Here is a 16,296-nt window from a genome sequence, read left to right as displayed (position 1 = left end):
TTGGAGTCGAGATTACAACTCTCTCATGTTGTTTCCTTTCATCCATTCGTTCGTTTATTGACTCGAACATAAACTCCATGAGGGTAGGGGTTTTTGTTGGGTGTGATTTAAAAAACATTTTTTAAATATTTATTTACTTTTGAGAGAGAGAGAGAGAGAGAGAGAGAATCCAAAACAGACTCCAGGCTCTGTGCTGTCAGCACAGACCTTCACGCAGGGCCCAAACCCACGAACTGCTCGAGATCATGACCTGAGCTGAAGTTGGACCCTTAACCTACTGAGCCACACACACACCCTAAGTTGAGTGTGATCTTCACTGTGTCCCCAGCTCCCAGAGCAGTGCCTGACATAAAGGAGGCTGTTGATAAATATTTGTTCAGTGAATGAATGGTTAGATCAATGAATTCATTTAACTTACATCTAATGACTAAAGGGTGGTTAACTGTTAACAGAGGAACAAGATAGTGTAAAAGGGCAGAAGACATGGGAAGGCTTGTGTGCTTACTGAAAACCTGTTGGAATCAAGAAATGAGCTTTCACATCCATCCCTTTCTATAAGAGCTTGACTCTGTGGAGACTTCTGTATGCAGTGTGGAGTACAAGAAAGAGTGTGGGCTTTGATATCAGACAGATGTGCTTTTAAATCCTGGCTCTTCCAGATCTGGGAAAATCTCAGGCTCATTCCTAAATCTCTCTAAGTCAGTTTTCTCATAATGAAATGGGATTTGTACCTTCAGTGTGGCTGTGAAGGATTAACAAGAAAAAACATGAAATGCTCTGAACCCAGCTCCCTTTGCCCTCACCCATACTTCCAGCCCCAGAGCTGGGGTTCTGCTGAGCTCTGGTAGAGCTTTGGGCCCCCAAATCCCTAGGTGTCCAACCTGGGCCCCCTTTTCTATTTCTCTTCCTCCCTTCTCTCTCTCCAACAAGTTTTCTCCAAAAAGCCTTCCTTCCCCTCTCAAAAGTGCACAGTAATCTCTGCCTCCTCCTCACAATTTTACTTTCAATTCCATTGGTTTGTGGTTCAAATAGCAGATGTCCTCAAACTGTTGGCTGAGGTATTGCCTTTTCCTCCTCACTCAGTGTCCTAGGATCCAACACAGTGCCTTGATTCTGGCAGGTGTCTCATAAATGCTACTCACGGTAACCCTCACTTTCTGTACTTACCACACCTCAGGTCATCAAAGTTGTTTTACACAGGCTAACGTACCATCCCATGAAACTACACTATCAGAGTCGCGGATCATTATAACAATTCTCAAGAAGTCAATACAATTGATTATGCCAGGAATCCTATGCCTGTTTTCAAAAACAATACAGCATTTTCTCTGTGCTTTGGGGCATTATAAAATGGGACAAAACCCTAACAAGTGAATAGGGTTCTCCTTCCTGGAGAATTGCCCATGGTGCATTATAAGGAAGATAAGTAAAAGTCTTTACTAATTCATGTTTGCTGATCAGAGAGAACACCTGGAGGCTCATTCTTGGTTTCTTCATGTACCCCGGTCCCCACATCATGAAGCCATGGAGATACCCTCTTAGTGCCCACAGCAGGATGCAAAATTTAATTCCTATCCACGAACATTTATTAACAGACCTACAGAAGGCAAATCAAGGAAGACTAGATCACTCAACAAAAAGAGTCTAATAATTTCCAGCCACAGGGCCATCTGGTTGCCATTTCATTAATCAGGTTATTGCCAGCTAACTAGACTTGCTCCTTAGGATGTCAAAAGAAGTCATACCCCAGCAAGATGACCTAGTGAAAACATATTATTGATTAAAAAATTTCTAGAGCTCCTACTCCAGTTAACCAAAATCCTAATAGAGTAAATATAAAAACATTTTTTAAAATGATTATTCTCTCAAAAAACATATACCTAGAGGGAAAGGTGGAATCTACTGGTCTATACGAATTTGAGAACACTTGAAGGCAGTGGTTCTCAAAGAGTGGTCCTCACAGCAGCAGCATGAGCATACCCGGGAACAAGTTAGGAAGCTAAATTCCTAACTCCAGAATGACTGCATGAGAAACCGGGTAGGATCCGGCAATCTGTGTTTTTGACAAGGTTCCACATCATTTTGACACCCATTAAAGTTTGACAAACACTGCTGTAAGTCAAATAAGTGAGTTCAAATCAACATAATTCCAACAGACTCCATATGTACTGAGTAATGGAGGCGGAGAGGGGGAGGGGCTTGGGGTTAATCAGAGCTTCCTTTATGACCTCTCACTGAAGGTACTGGGAGGTCTAGATTCAAAATGAAAAACGGTGAAACATAAAGTCAATTCTTGATGGTCTTGATTACCAATTTTGAATTATCAGTGATAGCTTCACGCAGTCCCAGGCCAACTTCCCCAGTTGGGCCAAAATACTTTCAGACTACATTGCTAAGATAAGCTAAAGCAGCCTCCTAATGGTTTACAATATATAAAACCAAATATCAAAGGCTTTTACTACTTCCTTCCTTTTCTTTTTTTTTGTGTTTTTTTTTTTAAGTTTATTTTTGAGAGAGAGAGAGAGAGACAGAACATGAGTGGGGGAGGAGCAGAGAGAGAGGGAGACACAGAATCTGAAGTAGGCTCCAGGCTCCGAGCTATCAGCCCAGAGCCCATGTGGGCTTGGACTCATGAGCAGTAAGATCATGACCTGAGCCGAGGTTGGATGCTTAACCAACTGAGCCACCCAGGCGCCCACTTCCTTTCATTAACATGTATAATCAAGAGTTTCCAAATTAGGACAGGTCACAAGAATTAAAATCATACAAAGTCTAGTGCAACCTTTTTCCCTTTGCTAGTTTTGGCACATGGGTAATTTGAGCATTGTGAACACATGCGAAGGACAGATGGGTAAGATGACAAGGGCCCCTGAGGGCCAGCCGGACCATGACCTCTCCCAGCTGCCTAGCTGGGCCTTTATGTGGTCTGTCCATCAGCCTAAGGCTTATTGTGTTTTGAACCTCACCATGACACCCTTTTTCCAGAACTGTAGCTTCATGTTCCTAACCTTGGTCTGTTAACCTGACCCTGATTCCTGATAACTTCCTTCTTTTTTTTTTAAATTTTGAGAGAGAGAGCATGAGCAGGGGAGAGATAGAGGACAAGGGAGAGAGGAAGAACCCTAAGCAGGCCCCACACAGTGTGGAGCCTGACACGGGGCTTGATCCCATGAACTGTGAGATCATGACTTGAGCCAAAATCAAGAGTCAGACACTTAAATGACTGAGCCACCCAGGCACCCCCCCACCTTTTTTCCTCTTTAAAGATGACTTCCTTCTTTAATCATTTGTCCTTAAATCTAGACTCCAGTCTGACTGTAATTAACCCAATCATACTCATTTTTAAAACTGCAGGAGCCTATTCCTTTGATGCACAGAAGGCTAGAGGTCTAGCTTTTTATCATACATTCTCTAGACAGGGAAATTCCATTAATCCTGTGGAAATGGTTTTCTTAGAGTATTTCTACCCATCATCAGAAAGACAGTCCTAATCCCCACTTTACTCAGCTTTGTTTACTATAGCTGAACATTTTGTTATGTAGGCTCTTAGAATTTAATTCAACTTAACTTGTAAGGAAACAACAGCTCTGTTTAAGATAACATGCTAAGCCTTGCAGAGATGGCCCCTGCATACTCAGGGAATGCGACAGAGTAATGCCCCCCACTCCCCCAAAGATATCCATGTCATGATCCCAGAAGCCTGTGAATTACTTCTGGGAATGAGTAATGGGCCTTGCGATGCACAGATTTCCTTGGATTAGCTGAGTGGGCCCAATGCAATAACAAGGATCCTTATGAGAGGCAGGAGGACAAAGGAAGAAAAAGAGGTGATGAAGAAAAGGCCAAAGAAAGAAAGAGAAATGTAGATTCAAAAATGCTACATTGCTGGCTTTGAGGATGGAGGGGAAGAGGCCAGGAGTTAAAGAATGCAAGCAGTCTCTAGAAGCTAGAAAATGCAAGGGAACATATTCTCCCCTCGGGCCTCCAGAAAGAATGCCAAGGACTTCTGACCTCTAGAATTGTAAAATAATTAATTTATATTGTTTTTTTTTTTTTCTTTAAGCAATCTCTACACCGACATGGGGCTTGAACTCACAACTCCAAGATCAGGAGTTGGATACTCTACTGACTGAGCCAGCCAGGCACCCCAGCTTATATTGTTTTAACCCACTAAGTGTGTCATGATTTGTTCTAGCAACAATAGGAAATTAATACAGTAGTTTACAATCTAGTAAGAGAGAGAAGATGGCACAGGCAACTTTGGTACAGTTGAGAAAGTAACAAGTGTGAAATAGAAATACAAAACCAATGCTATGGAAATGCCGAGGTAGTGAGTACTTCTGTCTGCACAGATTAGGAAAGCCTCCTAAAAAAGGTGATTCTGCTGGGCCTTCAAGGCCTGGGTATGATTTCAATGGGGAGACCCAGTAAACAGCAGGAGTAAAGGCATAGAGTTGGAAGGTACAGGATCAAACAAAAAGCTAACATAGGCCCTTGTGACCTGCCATTTTCTCAAAAACAAAAACTACTTGATTAAAATTTCATACATTCTACTCAGGATATAATAGGCCTCTAGGTTTATAAAAAAAATTGTAATAATACCCAAAAATTATATGATATGTGATAAACTATCCTAAGAATGTAAATTACAAAAATACAGATCTTGGGCAAAATCTCCTCTCTACACAGAACATGTCATAGTCAAGGGCGAATCTAGCTCATTTTCAGACAGGCTTGACAGGAAGGAAGGGTTAATTAAGATAAACACAAAGGTAATTCTTTAAAAAGGCATCTGTTAACATTTACAAATTAGCCACTTCCTATGACCTTTGCAAGCAAGCCAAACTGAACAATGGCATTTAACTGAACTGAACGTACTTAGCAGACTGGAGGCACTTGGGCTCATGTTGATGGCGATGGAGAAGACAGTAGAATCTAGTCCCTTATTGGTAGGTGTTGTTTGTCTAAACTCACAGCTCATAATCTTAAGTAATTTCAAATGGCTCTCATATGGCCTAGGTTTGAGCCACTCTGTTTTGGGACTTGGGAAGGAAGGAATAGAATCGTCCAGATTGTAGAGCTGCAGCACCCAAACTCACCATCCATAGCCCTTTTAGCATTGCTTATGGTAACAATGTTTTCCCAAGATGATACCTGTACTCAGTGCCTTAGCAATGCTTGCTTTCTTCTTTATCTTCTGGTGAAATCGATTCCTTTTGGTACTGTTCATATTCATTCCAGGAAGATTCAGAGGAACAGCTGGTCTCCACGGGCCTGCTCCTGTAAGAATGGCCTGGAGCTTCCGCAGAAGGGTCCAGATCTGTACCAGAAGCCCTTGGGTCCTGAGAGAGAGCTGCATGCTTTGCAGACCAACTTTCTTTACAAGAAGAACTGGGCATGTTGCAGGCATCCTTATTTCTCTCACCCGCTGTCTTTCTGTCAAAGCCCAGAAATGTAACCTCAGACTGGCTGCATTCAAATGGAACTTGCGGAGTCATTCCATCTTTTCTCAAACCTTTATCATGAGGGTGTGAATCATTATTCTGGCTTTCATCATCTTCCACTGGAATACTTGGTACGTTATCCAAGAATAGAGGGGAAGGACACCTGAACGACTTTAGTGAGGTGGGAGGATCCTCAGCAAAATACAAGCAGGCTTGAGTACTTTCAAGAGTAGTTCGGACCTAGTTAACCAAGAAGCAAACAAACATTGCGTTAAGCTTGAATAACCTCTCCTTTCACCTTTTTTCTATCTACCTATTAAGGAATAGCCTCTTGTTTTCATGAAATAAGTTCAACAATAGAGTTTTGAATGAGAAGGTATTAAAGATTAGCTAGACCCTTTCGTTTTAATGAGTAAATTCAGAGACTTGAAGCAAAGTATAAAAGAAACTGCACTGAAATAAATACCAAGAGGCCTGACTTTCGGCCTAGATTTGCCATCAACTACTCTCTGATCTTAGATAAGTCTCTGTACATTTTTTACTTTGACCTTAACATGTGGAGTCCTGGAAAGGGTCAGGGTATGGGGAGACCCAATCTGTAATTCTCAAATACCAGAATTACCTATAGAAGCTTTCCTAAAATACAGATCCCTAGGCCCCAATCTAAAGATTGACACTCAAAAAAATATGGAGATAGGGGCCCAGGAATCTGTATTTTAAAAAAAATTTAATGTTTTATTTATTTATGAGAGAGAGAGAGAGAGAGAGAGACAGCATGAACAGGGGAAGGTCAGAGACAGAGGGAGACAGAATCTGAAACAGGCTCCAGGCTCTGAGCTGTCAGCACAGAGCCCGACGTAGGGCTCGAACCCATGAACTGTGAGATCATGACCTGAGCCAAAGTCAGACGCTTAACCGACTGAGCCACCCAGGTGCCCCTGGAATCTGTATTTTAAAAGCTTCCCAGTTGATCTGGATATGCAGCCCAAATTGAGAGCTGTTGACCTGATTTAAAAGAGCAAGTAACACACCCTTACATACACACACGTACTTGTTAAAAATACATTTAAGGAGCTTTACTATTTACAAAGTGCTTTCACACCCTCTTTTAATCTGTACAAACAACATGATTCTTCTCATTTTACAGATAATAAAGCTGAGGCTCAGAAAAGGGAAGAAATATCACTAGCCAGTAAGGAGCAGATCTGTTGCTTGACCTAAGATCTGGCTCCCAATCCCATTTGTCTTCCACTATACATCTCGTAACTCCTTTTGGGCCCCAGATTTCGGCCATAGTTCATATAGTTCTTACTGGTGGTGTCAGGCCTCGAACACAGTTCTCCTGATTCCCAGGCCAGTGTTGTTTATGTTCTGATTATGTTGACGTCTTGTTTAAAATTCCTCCATGGTTCTACAATAGACTCAGGATTAAACCCACACTACCAGAATGGAATTCATGCCCCCCCATCCTCTGGAACTTCCTATTATTTTAAGCACTTCAGCTTTTCCCTCATGACACTTCCATGGAGCACTTGCAGGACTACTGCCATAGAACCCATCCCCTCTGAGCTTTGCAGGGACAGATGCTCTCTGACTAAAGTGCCCTTATATTCTTACTGCTGCCTAAATTCACCCTGTTCTTCAGACTATAGCACAGACGTCACCTCCACCAAGAAGCTTCCTTGACTTCCATAGGCTGGTATGCATTCTGAGTCTACGCTCCCATATTGAACTGGGCTTCCACCCACCCTGATGCCATGTTTACTGATCTGACTCTCACTCTGGACTGTGAGCCTGAGGGCAGCAACTGTATCTTGATTAACTGTTGTCCCCTCAGTCCCCAGTACAAAGTCTGGCACATGCAAAGTAGGCACTACCTAAATATTTGTTGAACAAATAAACAAATAAATGAATGGATGATAAAACTGATGGGTACATTAAAAAAATCAATAAGGGAAATAAGTGCTACATTTTTAATGGACCAGATCTCTTAATGAAGGCTGAATACAATTCTCTCCAAACTACCCACTGTCTTTTCATTAAATTTTTTTTGTGGTGCCCTGATCCCACCAATAATGACCTCTACCAGAGTACCAAAGAGTGTGACTTAGTGACTTGGAAAAACAATCTAGTAGGTTAGAATTCTGTGTTAGGGGTTGGATTTGCCTCATTGATAAAGAATTTACTTAGACATAATGTATCCAATTTAGGTTTTCCATGGTTCTGTGGGCTTGGTTCTGAATAAAACCATGTGTACATACTTCATCCATTGCTGGTCTTAACTTTGCCCGCGTGGTAGCACACTGGCCCGCCAAAGAGAATAGCTTGGCAGAAAAATTCCGAGGACAGGGATGCACTTTCTTATCTAGAAATGAAAGACATGAATCGAGTCCTCTCTTCTCCATCAATTCCATAAGGAGATCCCTCTAGAAAGAGAAGAAGATAATTTTATCTTTTAGAACTCTATCCAAAAAAATAACCAGGAAATGGGTGCAGAGATAAAGACGATTCTTACCAGCTGGATATGCTTTGGATCATCTAACACCACTTTACAACCTGTCAGAACTTCCATTATTACCTATAGGGAATATATAAAGTCAGCTACATATGTTAAATATATAGACTTGACAACTGATATAGTGCATTCTAATCAATGACTTTATATTTTATTATTTGGCCGATTACATGAGATTAGTGTGTAAGACACTGAGTAACAGGAAATCAATAGGTCTAAACGTTAAAGCCCTTATAAAAATTCTTAGAATTTAGAGCCTTCCTGGTGATAAACTTTCCTCCTTTGTTGACTGGTACTTGGCACTTACAATTCCAAAGCTATAGACATCCGTTTTTATGGAAAGCTTGCCCTGTCTGATATACTCTTCAGGCATATACCACCGATGTTTAGTGCTGCTGCTGGTCATGCTTATGGTAGAGCTCTGATGTTCCAGGTGGGGTCGGAAGTGTGCCATGCCAAAATCAGTCAGTTTGGCTTCAAACTGATCATCCAAAAGTATGTTTGCACTGAAATTGTAATCAAGGACAAACAAGACAAAACACATCATAAAGGCATGCCGGTGAAACACAAAATGGCAAGTGTACCCTCATATCTGGTTAATTCCAAACACTGACAACACAAAGCAGTACATAATTTTCCATGAGGGGATTTTCCCATACTTCTTAAAGTATAAATGTGAATATTATATAAAACTCAAAGATGAAAACCTGACTGAGGAACAGTGGACTTTTTAAATTTATAGATACTTGAGGGAGTTGGTGGATAAAGCTAATGCTTTGTCAATAGGAGAAACTAAAATGAACCAAAGCAGCTTTCCTCATGCCCTTCCGATACGCAATGAGAAGGCTAACTGGGGTTTAGTCAGCTAGCAGTCAAGTACCTGGTATGTGCACAGAGCTGTGCTGTGGAATGCCCAGCTCATCAGCAGAGAGCCACTAACCTGCAGCGACCTGAAGGATGTTTGGTAGCCCCTGCCTTAAGGATGGCCCTTCTCTACTGTCCCATCTCTATGACTTCCTATGGACTAAGCACAAAAATGTCTTTGAGCCTTACTTAAAATATAAATATCTGCCAAGGTAAAGACAAAGTGCTTCAAGTCAGTTTTAGCTGCTTGTCCGATAAATCCTAAATAATCAGTTAACATCCTGGCTGACAGTAAGCCTCAGCTTACATTTACCGTCAAAGGGCCGTCACAGCAGAGACAGAAAAGGATAAGACCAAGCATTTCACATGGCCCACACCTGGAGTGAGTCCCAGCTCTGCCTTCCCCTGGTTCTGTGACGGCTGGTGGGTTACTTCACCCCATAAGCCCCAATGTCGTTTTCCTCATATGTGAAATGAGGCAAACAACAGAACTCATAGAATTGATAAGAGGAATATAAATAGCCTACTGTCTGGAATACAGTAATGGTCAATAAATAGTAGGTAAGATGAAAATTAGTAATTAATCATGAGAGAGCAGAAAGATATTGATAAAAGAGGTGAGTGGGCCAAGAGAAAGGAATCTATTTCTCAGTTTGGCTTAGGGCTATTCAGAGCCTGATCTTTGTCCCCTGAAACCAAAGTGTCCAAAATGCCAAGTGTATGTATATTTGAAGTGCTACACATTGTTATTAAAAGTGGTAATTTCAGTCAGCTGAGTCTCCAACTTCGGCTCAGGTCATGTCTCATGGTTCACGAATTCAAGTCCTGCATCGGGCTCTGTGCTGACAGCTCAGAGCCTAGAACTTGCTTTAGATTCTTTGTCTCCCTTTCTCTGCCCCTCTCCCACTTGTGTGTTCTCTCTGTGTGTTCTCTCTCTCTCGCCTCTCTCTCTCTCTCAAAAATAAAAAAAGTGGTAATAGCCAGAGGAGAAAAAATAAGAAATTCTTAATCCTGAACAAATAGCAAATCTTACAAAAGTCCCAGAAGTCCTTGCTGTCCCTGTACAAGTGGGCTGACAGGCAGACCCTAGTTTCATGGGTCTGAATTGCAGGTGTTCTAATAATTCAGAGTATTCAGACTCCTCACTCTGTTTCAAAGATTCTAAACTAAGACCTTTAAGAATTCTAATCCAGACTTTGTCTAGAACTAAGCTGACAACAGACAGAATGAAGAGATTCCCCAAGGCCCTTTAATAAAGGATAGAGAAGAACATGTTCTGTATTTTATGTCACTCTCTGTCCTTTAAGGGTGGCAGGAGACTTGCAAAACCCAAAGAGCCTGACTCATGTATCGGTCCTAGGGCCATCACCTGTGGTGTGGTCCTTGCACTTATGAGGAGACACTAGAGAAGGCCTAGGCCTCCACACTTGAATCCATAATCATGGTCCTCATTTTTCTCTTTGCCTTGTCTTTTCTATTTCTTTTAAACCTGACAACTTCTGGGGCCAGCCCAGGTCCCACACATCTCTGTCACTCATCTTCCATCTCATTTGGAAAACTGTGTTGACCACCCTGACAAACCTCCGAAGATGCAGAGTCCCCTAGAGCTAGATCCTACCTTCTCTCCAGCCCTAGGTGAGAACAGACACTTGGATCATAATTACTGCTTCCACAGGTATGTGTACACTCGGGTTCTGATCAAGGCAGGAGCTTCTGGAGATCCCCTGATCACCTCGGAGTGCTGGGTATCTAGTGCCAGGAGGTGAGATGGGCACAGAGGTTCATTAGGCCCCATTACCAGGACCCAAACCTCTGCCCCTCCAGCTCCTGCTGCACTACAGCCTAGCTCTCTTCCCACACCTCCCCCCCCCGCCCCCCGCCCCATGCACACACTTTATTTCAGCACAGGGGGACACAAAAGCTCTGAATGCCAGTTTCAGTGTCACACATCAAACTCTCTCCTTCCTCAACACCAGCTCTCAAGACGGTATAAAATCATAACTTAAAATGTTAGACCTCGGGCACCTGGGTGGCTCAGTGGGTTGAGCGGTTGAGCATCCGACTTCCAGTTGGGCTCAGGTCACGACCTAGCAGTTTGTGAGTTCGAGCCCCGCATTGAGCTTGCTGCCGTCAGCGTGGCACAGAGCCTGCTTCAGATCCTCTGCCCCACTGTCTCTCCGAGCCTCCCCTGCTCATGCTTGCTCTCTCCCCCTCTCTCTCTAAAATAAATAAACATTTTTAAAAATGTTAAATGCTACACCCATGAGGATGCAAAAAGCTGAATTTGCCAAACACTTAGATTTCCTGAAGAATGGGTCTTTCCTAAGCCCAAAGGAAGAAAAAAATAACAAGCAACAAAAACAAAAATATCCTCTACACCCTTTAATTGATCCTCAGCAAAACTAGTGGGAAGCTCTCAGCAACTGGTGACTCATGCTGTTGAAAGGCTCAGGGAGAGCGGGTAACCACAATGTGTGACACAATAAATCCCACAGAGGACTTTGGGTCCTCAAGAGGCCATCAGTAAGAAAGTGAAATTGCTCCAGGGCACCTCACTGACACTTTTCATGATATCTGCTGAAGAGACAAGTGGTTTACCAGCAGACTTCAGCGTATAACATGAATTTCGAGTCCAGTGATTTACTTACTCTGTTCTAAATAAGTTAATAATATCTGAGGAAGGAGACTGGTTCTATTTTAAGAAAGTAGGAATTGCAAAAGCCCCTTGAACAATGAATTCTACCCTAGTTCTTTCCCCTGCTACAGCCTTCAGTAGAACATTCATACCCTGCCTTCAACTATCATGCAGGTTAAGGGAGTATGTTTATCTTAGGGAGGTAAAAATAGACTAATAAAATAAAGAGAACATAAAAGAACTACAATCAGATAACAATATATGAAACAAAAGCGCAGCTTGCTAGCTAGAGTGCTTACTAAAGAGACAGACGAGAAACAGGTCACGGCCCACACCTTCAATTTCATGTTCCTACAAGCTATTTCTTCTGTTCGTTCCCAGAAAGCTACTTACTGTAGCACACACCATCACCTCTCTCGATAATTCCTGTAAGTAGAAGGACCAGTAACGGTACACTGAGGAGATGGGGAAAATCCTACTGCATGAGGCGGTCAATTTGTATTCTGACTCTGGGGACGAAGATGCTTCGTCTCTCTTTTGCCAGGGTCTCCGGCACAATTCTTTTCGGGGCCTGAGCCTCCCCAAAGGCTACAAGAATTGCTTTCTCTGCCTACCAGTTTTTTTCCTGATCCAGTCAAAGCCCTTGAGCCTAAAATATAAAGAGCATGATGATACACCTAGGCTATAATGCAGAATTTTAATTTAATTGAAAATAAACATGTGACATGTAAGCATACGGTTGGCTTTTCAAAATACATATTTTTAGGGGCGCCTGGGTGGCTTAGTCGGTTAAGCATCTGACTTTCGCTTAGGTCACGATCTCACGGTTCGTGGGTTCGAGCCCCATATCGGGCTCTGTGCTCTCAGCTAGCTCAGAGCCTGGAGCCTGTTTCAGATTCTGTGTCTCCCTCTCTCTCTGACCCTCCCCTGCTCATGCTGTCTCTCTCTCCTAGAAATAAATAAAAACACTGAAAAAAAAGGAAAAAAATTCAAAATACATATTTTTAAAGGATTTTAAGGGGAGTTTTTGGTGTCTAGTAACCCAGTCCAGAGTAGCCAGCATTCTCTGAAAATATCCAGACTCCAACCAATTGGCCCCAGAGATAAAGATAACCTGCTGGCCTCTTCCTGACAGCCTGAGGCAACAGGACATCTTGCTGTCTGTGTCACAGCTGTTGTGTCACCGAGACACCCCTCACCGGATAAGGCAAGACCCAGCTACTCAGGGAACCTACAGGTTACCGGACAAAGGAACACAAGCCCCTCCCCGCACTTCAGCAAGAGGTGCACGTGACGAAGCTGAGGCCCTTTATTCACCCTCAGATGGTACAGCCTTCTCTTTCTTTTCCATTGAACCCAGGCAGGACTCAGAGACAGTACTAAAGCTTGTTATTGCTTTATGGATGACTTATGAGTCCTAGGCTCCCTGTGTCAAAGGCCCAGCCAATAAGGGGTATTCCTGCTTTAAATCTGAAATTTCATCTCTAACCAAACTAGCACAACTTCCCTACGGCTCAGTTTCCTTGTGGGTAAAAAGATCTGAGAATGCTTGCCTCTTAGGGTCGTTACAAAGATTAAATGAGAGAATGTAATCAGAGTGCCCGATACACAGGGAGGGCCTCGAAATACACTCTGAAGGATGTCGGCTGGCCTTTGTCTATCCTATATCCACCTTAAAATCCCAAGAAACTTGGTTGGGTATCTCTAGAAGTTCAAGGCACCAATCTGAAGTGACAAAGGTACAGGATGGTTGCAGGAGGACTCTGGAGGTCTGAGGGTCATGGGGTTAATCAGTTTCAGGGCATCCGTTGCATTTCAAAATAGTTCCAGAGAAGTTCTGGAAAAACCTGCATAAAGTAACATTTCCAGGTACTCTAAGATCACAGAGAGAGAAAAAGAATTCTTTGTTGTATATATATGTGCATGCATGTATGTACCCATCTGTATAAATAAATAAATGTTGGGGTTTAGTGACTGTGATGGTAAACAAAATTCATAGGAGAAATTCAAGTTTATGTAACATTTCATTGTGTCAGCATCCCTTAGAAATGATGAACGTATTTGGCAATTTTAGAAGAAGGGAGACACTGAGGGAAATAGGAAAATCTGGCGGGAAAGAGTTGTTTATATCTAAAATATTTCTGAAAAACAAAAGGAGGGAGAGGACTGGTGTGGGGAGAGGAGACTTGTTAATTAACCAATCAACCAGTCAAACCAAGAGACTGCATTTCCTTCAGGCTTTGCATCCCTACTCAATGGTAAGCGGGAGTCCTAGCCACAAACAGCAGGTCTGGGGGGTGAAGGAAGGCAGAGTTTGGGTCGTGAGGCAAGGGTGTTACAGTGGGAGGAAGGGGCTGATCGATCGGTGGCTTCCTGGCCTCCGTGCAGACCACTCAGTGTTTCTAGTCCCTCGCAAAGCAAATTCTCCACGCACTCCACCACCACCATACACCTCTGATCAATTTCCCTCTTTGAAAAATTCATTTCTAAGCATATGGCTTTTTCCTTCCTTTCTTTCCTAGACCACCTCCCTTGTATGAAAGTCTGTTTCCCTTGGCAGGAGACACATGGCAATGCCGGCGAGAGAACATGATCTTATAGGAAACATTAGAAATGTTCACTGAGATTATCTCGGCTTTGGAAACATTAACGGAGATGAATGCCTGGGATGAAAAATGCCAAGGATAAAATGCATTTCAATTTAAAATCGTTCATAAATGTGAAAACAATTAAGCCAGCTAAGGGACAGGATGGAAATAACAAGAAGGCTTACTGCTTTCAGATGCTTTTATGTGATCCTGTAACTCAAAAACATCTTCGTTTCCCAAATAAAAATGTGAGGGTCTTTTGCCAAGAACAGAGACTTCAACTCTTCAAGATTCTTTTCTTTAAATCCTTTTCCTCCGTAAATTCCACCATCTGGAAGTGAATTTTGTTTTTCTAACATTCTCTTTGAAGAGCTCAAATTACTAAGACATATTTGGGCGAACTAAACCACCAAACTTCTTGAAAATACCTTTGGCTCCCTTCTTGGGTGTTCTCCAGCTGCGTCCTTGACAGTGTCTCCTTAGAAGACTCTATTCTCACTGCTTGAACAAGATGAAGATTCCGAATGCAGACCTCCAGGCCTAATCTCCCCTCAAAGTTTGCTGCCTACTGCCATTTTCACTAGGAGTCCAACGTCAACATTTCCCAGTTTGCACATACTAGTTAGTTATGTTCTCTTCTCCTGCCCTGTGTCCCTGTCTCTGCCCATGAAACCAACATGCTCCCAGAAATCCAGGCCAGGAATGCTCAATTGCCTAAAAAAGACCATGACTGTTGGACCCACACAAACATGGAACCCCACCTCCCTTCCCCATTTACAGACATGGTATGGAGGCAGATCACAAACTTCAGTAAGTTAGCTTCCTCCTCTGTCGCACTGAGGTGACACCAATGCTACGCAAACTCAGGGTTGTTGGGAGGAGTAAGTTATTCATTGGGCCTTTTTGTCAGGTCTTAAGCCAGGCTGGCTTTCACAGAGCTCCTTAGTGTGTCCGCAGCCTATCAGCTTCCGAGAATGCACTAGCACTTACCAGTGCTGTCCGAATAGGTGGCAATTACTGTTTTGGGACTTTGCTTATACTGTTCCCCTCACCTGCAAAGCACCCCTCCCTCTCTGATTTTCATTTCAATCCTCAAGGCAGCCTAAGATTCACTTCCTGCATGAAGTTGTCATTCCACTGCTCTGAATTCCCGTGATACTCCCTTCTCCAAGTTCCCACTGTGCAGCCCGCACTATACCATGTGGCACTTCCTCAGAGAGACCAGCTTATGTTGTTTACATAAGCATAATGTTGAGTCTATAGAAGACACCAAACATTTGTTGTTATAATCAATTTGTTAATTAAGAGAACTTGAAACCATAAGTGGACCCAGAGCACTCTGCATATGGCAAATATATGGCCCAAATGTTGCCAAAGCAGCATCCCATTTTCTTGGCAGACATCACTAATTGAGTTCAGAAAGCACCCACCCCAGGTTCTCTTTCAACACTGCAGGTGGGAAGTCATTACCAATCAATGAATGATGGAATGTGAGATGAAACTGATTTGCCTTCCCCACTACAGTATAATCACTTCCTTTTCAGAGGAGGTAAATGAGTCCACATGGTTGAAATGACTTGTTTTTTTGCAAAACAGCTTGTTAATGGCAGAGCCAGGACTACGGTCCATCCCTCCTTTTTCCGTTTGCTATTCTTCTAATTTACTACAGTTTAACTGAAAGAAATGTCTTTTTATTCAGCTCCTCATAAAAGATGAAGAAACTATTGAAGACAAAGCAGAAGTAAAATGGAGTTTATCTCTTCTTCAGGTATGTATAGTTAATTGTAGTGGCACAATGATGGTTCACAGGTGACTCACAGGAAGAGAGGCTTTAGCTCAAAATAAATGACATTCTCATTGTTAAATCTGGACCCAAATGTTGACAACACGCTGTGCAAGGGCCCAAGGACAGGCTGGAGGAGACACGTGAAGGCAGAAGGAAGAGTCCCCAGGAAGAGGGACGAATTACATCTTATTGCCAAGTCTTGGGCTGTGCTTTACATCTTATCTCACTTCACATCCACACCCTGGGAGAAGGTTCAGAATTCACCTGCCAGCTTCCAGACAAGGACTTTTCTTTGAAGAGTAGAACAGAATCCTTATACAAAAAATTTTAAGGCACAATATATAAGTAAATAAATAAGCTGTTAAATAAAAAGCCATAGTCTCCATCTAAAGAAAGCCTCGTTGATATTTTGGTATGTTCTAATCTTTTTTGTTTAATTCATGAATTTGTAATTCTAAAAGTTA

At 42.5% G+C, this 16,296-nt stretch overlaps 1 protein-coding gene across 1 annotated transcript in view; it reads right to left on the bottom strand.

The window, feature by feature from the left end:
- The window catches only part of IRAK3 (interleukin 1 receptor associated kinase 3), a 48,867-nt gene that overhangs the window by 10,204 nt on the left and 22,367 nt on the right, over positions 1 to 16,296 (bottom strand). Inside the window, exons 8-11 of the mRNA XM_039234292.1 lie at positions 8,267 to 8,465; positions 7,960 to 8,022; positions 7,706 to 7,870; positions 5,155 to 5,684 (exon numbers count right to left, since the gene is read on the bottom strand). Coding sequence (XP_039090223.1) covers positions 5,169 to 5,684; positions 7,706 to 7,870; positions 7,960 to 8,022; positions 8,267 to 8,465 — 943 coding nt within the window. The 3' untranslated portion in view covers positions 5,155 to 5,168. The remainder of the gene's footprint in view (positions 1 to 5,154; positions 5,685 to 7,705; positions 7,871 to 7,959; positions 8,023 to 8,266; positions 8,466 to 16,296) is intronic.

This window comes from Hyaena hyaena, unplaced genomic scaffold, assembly GCF_003009895.1.
Source record: "Hyaena hyaena isolate Hyena2069 unplaced genomic scaffold, ASM300989v1 scaffold_87, whole genome shotgun sequence".
Classification (NCBI taxonomy): Eukaryota; Metazoa; Chordata; class Mammalia; order Carnivora; family Hyaenidae; genus Hyaena; species Hyaena hyaena.
Note: the sequence above shows the minus strand (reverse complement) of the source record. Positions and strands in the feature narration are given on the sequence as shown.